At 39.5% G+C, this 6,456-nt stretch overlaps 1 protein-coding gene across 3 annotated transcripts in view; it reads left to right on the forward strand.

Annotated features, from left to right (window-relative positions):
• Window positions 1–6: 6 nt before the first annotated feature.
• LOC104983373 (brain mitochondrial carrier protein 1) overlaps window positions 7–6,456 on the forward strand; it is a 15,354-nt gene continuing 8,904 nt past the window's right edge. For 2 of the 3 annotated variants that reach the window (XR_824633.1, XM_010832840.1), the window contains exons 1-2: window positions 7–253; window positions 5,525–5,618. Coding sequence is in view for 1 of the 3 variants with exons in the window: in XM_010832840.1 (XP_010831142.1) it covers window positions 188–253; window positions 5,525–5,618 (160 nt within the window). In the remaining 2 variants the exon portion in view is untranslated. Of the gene's footprint in view, window positions 263–5,524; window positions 5,619–6,456 lie in introns of all 3 variants that reach the window. The other variant, XR_824632.1, reaches the window with a different exon arrangement.

The following is a 6,456-nucleotide window of genomic DNA, read 5'->3' on the forward strand; positions in this document are numbered from 1 at the left end:
TCTCTCTCCCCTCAGCTGAGTCCCTTCCCTGTTTTTCACTCTTCCGGCATCGGTGGTTTTACTTCTTCGATTGAACCCTGCTTCCTCGACCCCCCAGGGAGGCCGCCTCATTAAGGCGCCTCCCTTCTCTCCACGAACTCGCTCTGACAGCTGAGGAACTGGCAAGATCCTGCTACCCAGAGGGTGAATGGGTATCTTTCCCGGAATAATCCTAATTTTTCTAAGGGTGAAGTTTGCAACGGCGGCCGTGATTGTAAGCGGAGTAAGCAAACACCTCCATTGTACTAGTGTGAGGGATGCTGTTGAAAGGTGCTCCCTTTCAATTTCTACCCCCTGTCACTCCTTGAGATCAAGGCATTGAAGGCATCTATTAAAATGCAGTTCAGCTAACTGATTGGGATGTCAGCCATTATGAATATGAATTAGCTTCTCAGATAAGGTAAAAGCAGGGACATTTGTTGTTCTCTGTCAGTGTTTCCTTGTTGTTGTCTTTTTTTTTTCAGACCAGGGGTGCTTCAAGTCATCATCAACTCTTCCCTCACCTTCATTCCCTACATCATCAAGTTCCTTTGTGTCTCCATTTTAGAAGTTTATCTCCAATCTTGCTGCCAACAAACATCTTGTCTGCTTTACTTCACACCATCCTAAGCTAGTTTCCTTGCCTCTCCTGTTTGTAATCCATTGCTTGCTGCAACCCTAGTAGGCTAACTAAAATGTGGTAGATTTCATCAGGTCACTAGTCTATTCAAAAATTTACAGTATCCCTTCCACCCTGCCACACTCACTTTGATTTCATGCCTTTCAACTGAATCTGTTCCTTATCATACTGTTTGTCTGATATTGTTTCAATATAAACAATATGTAAACAACATATTGTTTCAATATAAAATAATTCTCTGTTCCAGTTAGGTTGCGTTCTTTCTTCTGAGAACAAACCATACTGATGCTTGCCTCCACATCCTGTGTTTTTCCCCAAATTTGTGTCTCTACAGCCTGTTCTCCCTTTACTCTCTCCTTTACCTACACCTGTGAATATTCTACCTGCCCTCTATCAAGGCCCACTTTAAGTTCTCTCATCTCCATAAGCTTTTTCGAATTATTTAAGCTCATGTGGATTGGTTCCTTTTCCATGCTTGTCCTGCTCTTATAGTTTGTGCTATATAGTTTAGCACTTATTTTTTTTTTCTCTGATGAACTACTTTGATTTCTTCCACCGGATTATAAGCTCTTGAAAGGCAAGTACTGTATTTCATACAACTTTTATCCCCACACCCATCTCCTTAATTATCCAGGAAACATAAATATTGTTATGGTGTTAGAACATGTTATGTGGTTTTCTTTTAAACATGGCATTTGTACCTGTAGCACATTGGGCATTTAGTATGCCTTCAATAACCATTTGCTTGAGTCTCTATTTTATCTTCTGAATCTGAGAATATCTAATGCCTTTCTTAAAGGGGAAACCAAGAAAAGCGCCTGGATTTTTCTGACCAGAGCTTTGCAGTAGTATGACAGGATTATGTAACTTGTGTTCTAGGACATTCTTCTCACTCTTTAGGCTATCAAATTTTCCTTAGTCAGATTTCAGAATATATGTCTGCATTTTGAAGGCATTTTTCATTGGCTTCTTTACACAATGAAAATACTTAAGGTACTGTATTTCTATTTTAACTCAGATGTGGCTTCTTTTACACATATCTGGGGATAGACCCCACAAATCAAAATCCTTTGGGGAGTATTTTACACAAATAATTTTCTGCAACAAAACCTAGGGAGAGAGTCTCTGAGGATCAGCAAAGTGTCATGTACAGAGTGTGTAGTATTGGTCGGGTCCAGCAAGTTATCTTTCTGATTTCCCCTGTAACCTTTTACATACAGGCTGTATATGTTTATAAAGGACATCACGGTGGAACCAACCAAGTATTTAATGGATGTGTACCCAATTCTGTGTAAGCTATTTTAGGGGTTATAAAAAGTACCGTGAGACCAGGTGCCAGCCTTCAGGGATCTTACCTAGTTAAGAGAGAAAATAACACGGGGCAACCAGAATATAAAACCTCATCCTAGTCATTATTTGTATGCCTGAGATTTAAGATATAGAGGAGATAAATGAAGGCTCAAAAGAGCATTACACAGCTGTGGAATAGGTATGACATAACATGCATGCATGTATACAGCCTTATGTAAAAGACTTGGAGATTATAGCTGACATTTTAATGATTCAGTAGTGTGATATGACTCCCATAAAAGCGACTGCAGTTTTCAGCTATAGTAATTGAAGTGTAATATGGAGAACAACAAAAATTATTGGTAGATATTTAGCCTAAAAAATAAGTTGTAGGAGAAAATGGTAGCTGTCTTTAACTGTTTGAAGGAGTCCCCTAGGAGAAAAGAATAAATTGTTCATACTGCATCCAAAATATGAGTGAAAACTAGAGGAAGACAGACTTTTGGCTCAGTATGAGGAGGGAATGTCTAAAATCAGACTTAAAGATGATACAGGATTTCTTCATAACAAGATTCTTTCCCTGCATTGGAGGGAAAGAAAGTTTACTATCAGATGGGAGTGGGAAGATGGCAGTGGTCCCAGACTTTCAGTCTTCATGGACCAGTAAAATTGAAATGAAGGTGTGGGGAGGCGGCACAAATTAGGGTAGCCAGTCTTATTTTGCCAAATAAGAACATTAAACAAAATCAACTACCAGCTACTACATTTCATGTAAGAAAGGTGATTTTTGAAAAATGCTCCAGGAGTAGGAAGAACATGATCTTCTAATAGTCCTTTAAATGAGATACATTTAGCTGAAAAAAGGCACTTGGTGCCCTTATTTTCTTTATTTCAATTCAGAATTGTGAAAATTTCATTAAAGAACTACTGGGCTAACTGACCAGAGATTGTGACTGGCCTTTCTGCTCCCTGCTGTGGCTTTGCCCCCTGCCTTTAACTGCATTAGGATTATTCTCTGAACCCTGAGTACATCTTTATTAAAAGGCAGGTAGCAGGTAGTCAAGTCAGGCTTCTTCTATAATGAAGAGTTGAAAGAAGTGATAAAGAGAGAGCGTTCGAGAGAAGCATAGCTGCCTTTTGAAATGTTTGACTGTTTTGGGAAATCTCTAAATTAGTGACTGGAAGGGGGATTCCCCCTCCCCTAAACTTAGAAAAGGGATGTGCTAGTTCCTTGCTTTTCCATGTCTACCCTTTCATTGTGTGTGTCATGTGTTGCTATTATTTGTAGTTTTAAAATATGGGCATAACTGAAAATGTTGATAAGGTAGTATTTAGTACTCAAGACTCTTCTTTCAAGCTGCAGCTGATATTTAAAGTACTTATTCCTACTTTGCTTTTTTGAATTCTGTGAAACAGTTTTCCTCCAAAAGAGCTATGTATTGCCCACTCTGTATGTCAGATGGACTGGCTGATCATATTATGCATGAAAGGAAGTTTCCATAATTATTTTTGTGGCCTCTTAAACATTTGTCTGCATGTTAGCTATCCTTTCTGGAAAGTTGTTTTTCTGTGCTTAGTTGCAGAGGATTCCTTATGCGGAAATAAAGCAAAACCTTGTCTCCTCTTAAAAAAAAGCGAAAAAGTGAAAAGCGAAGTCGCTTAGTCGTGTACGACTTTTTGCGACCCCATGGACTGTAGCCTGCCACGCTCCTCTGTCCATGGGATTTTCCAGGCAAGAGTACTGGAGTGGGTTGCCATTTCCTTCTCTTAAAAGAGACTGTCAATTCAGTGCTAATCCCAGATTGGGCAGTAGGGGAGGTGGGCAGTAAGTATTATCTGTTAAAATATATATATTTGAGTACTTAACTATTCAAAAAATGTAATAATGGTAACTAATAGTTGTTGAATTAGGTGCCAGGTACTTTTCTAAGAGTTTTATGTGTTTTATTTAATTTTCACAACAATCCTATGATATAGTACTTATTATTATCCCCATTTTACAATTCAGCAAACTCAGGCACACGTGGTTAAATAACTTGCCTGAGGTCACAGAATGAATAAGTGGTGGTGCGAGTATTTAAACCTAGGCAAGTCTAACTTCGAATCCTCATCCCTGGCCAAAGACCAGTTGAAGTTGCTTTTGAAATTCAATAGTAGGCAGACCTTGAAGATCTGAAAAAAGGAATATTTAAGAGAAATCTGAGAAGCCGTCCTAAGAAAATAGCTTCCAGCTGGACCAGAATTTAGTAGGCAAGGCCTAGAGCAGTGGGTCTTAAAGCTCGAAAGTATCAGCGTTGTTTGTAAATTTTCACATTCTCAGGCCAGACCCAGACCACCGATCAAAAACTTGCAGAAGTAAATCCCAGCAATCTGTGTTTTAATCTGCCTTCTGGGTGATTCTGGTGCCCATTAAAATTTGAGAATCACTCATGGAGAAGGCAGAGCTGTGCGGAAAATAAAACTCCAGAGAGAAATAGCTGGGAGTGGCAGGGAAAGAAAATAGGCTGAAAAGATTGAGGGTGACAGGTCTAATGGGGGCAGGAGGGGAGGGAGGTAAGGAGGACTGGGAGTAGAATACTTTGTTAAAGAACTCAAACATCAAAGAAAAACACTATTTGTATTTATGTGCTTTAAAAGGCGGAGAATGCAATGGCACCCCACTCCAGTACTCCTGCCTGGAAAATCCCATGGACAGAGGAGCCTGGTAGGCTGCAATCCATGGGGTCCTGGAGGGTCGGACATGACTGAGCGACTTCACTTTCACTTTTCACTTTCATGCATTGGAGAAGGAAATGGCAACCCACTCCAGTGTTCTTGCCTGGAGAACCTCAGGGACGGGGGAGCCTGGTGGGCTGCCGTCTGTGGGGTCACACAGAGTTGGACACGACTGAAGTGACTTAGCAGCTTAGCAGCAGCAGCTTTAAAAGGACAGGGACAAGGAGATTCACTAGATGGATATATGTTAAATGTCAGAGAGAAGAGGGACATCATCCATGTTGCTGTCATTCCTCAGAGAAACAAAGGAAGGTGAAAAGGTGCTTAACTTGGCCTGGGCCTAGTGGGAGGAGGTTTTGTGTAGCTGGAAAGTAGCTAGATGAAATAAAGTTTAGTGGAGAGATGAGAGGGCTAAGAATATGAAAGGGTAGTGATGCCAGTCTGTGCTTTGCACCTGAATCAAGCTAACAATACCATGAACTGCTTTTATGAGATGCCTCAGCCTATGTAATTTAAACTCCAGATTCCTTCACTTGTAATTGTCTAGTTGAATGTCTAAGTTGGGTGTGCTAGATGGACTGAAACCTCTTCTTTGGGTGGGATGGGGATAAAACACTAAAGAAACTAAACAACGTGAAGTGCACAGGGTGACATTTGAGTGAATTGCACACTTACCCCTACAGAAAGGCAGTAAAGAACACATTCATGGTCATCTATCACATAAAACAGGAGCCTTCATTTTGTGTCATTCCACTTGGTAGGGTTTTTCTCTATGTCTGTTTTGTTTGCTCTAAGTTGTGATCATACACTGACAGGTGCTCCTCACTCTTGTGCCTTGTTCTGATTTGTGTTTATTTTTAGCACCAGAAAAGTGCCACTGTAAGCCATGAGATGTCTGGTCTGAATTGGAAACCCTTTGTATATGGCGGCCTTGCCTCTATTGTTGCTGAGTTTGGTAAGAATGTAGAAACCGACATATCTGCTCCTTTAGGGTATAGATATGGGTAATGTTATTTTTGGTAAAAAGTGGAGAAAAAGAAGCTTTCCTATTTGTTTTAAAAACTTGTCTCATACATCAACATGGATCATCCAGAAACCAACACGACACTGTAATTATCCTTCAATTAAAAATAAGAAAAAAACTTGTCCCAATTCTATCAAGTAATATTTTCTGGGAAAGTACTACTACTGCAAGTGACGTTAAGAAAAGTCAAACTTAGGATGCTGTTTTGGTGGTTTAATGATTTAATTTGCTAGGCTTAAGAAGTGTGCATGAAAATATAGAGGAGTTCGGTAAGATAGCGGTTTCTGCTATATTCTTATACTAATGACCTTTCCTGTGTGCTAAGTTGTTCATAAATTTCTTAGTAAGTATTCAAACTCCTTGTTGTCAAACCTCTTTCCCATTTTGGAAGAAAATTGACCAACAAGATCAAACTAGATTCTTCTCTTTTTTATTTTAATTTTGAAGTACTTTTAGATTGTTTTTCATTTTCCAGATCCTCTTTCCTAAATTGTTTGTTGAGTGACCCTACTAGCTTTTCTTGACTTTCTTGTCATGAACTCTGGTGTTATGATATCGGGGTCATCAGTGACCAGAGTTGCATAATCACTTAATCACTGTGTTAGTTTTAGACCTTGAAATAGTCCTTGAAACATTTTGCCAATATAATGACTACTTTGTCTGTGTTGATATAATAAGAGAAAGAAGTTTGGTTAAAGAAATTTTCCTGCTAAACACTGTGCTGGTTAGTCCTGAATTACCCAAGGAACCAGATGAGTAGGCTATTTAG

Source organism: Bison bison, unplaced genomic scaffold, assembly GCF_000754665.1.
Source record: "Bison bison bison isolate TAMUID 2011002044 unplaced genomic scaffold, Bison_UMD1.0 scf7180017835458, whole genome shotgun sequence".
NCBI lineage: Eukaryota > Metazoa > Chordata > Mammalia > Artiodactyla > Bovidae > Bison > Bison bison.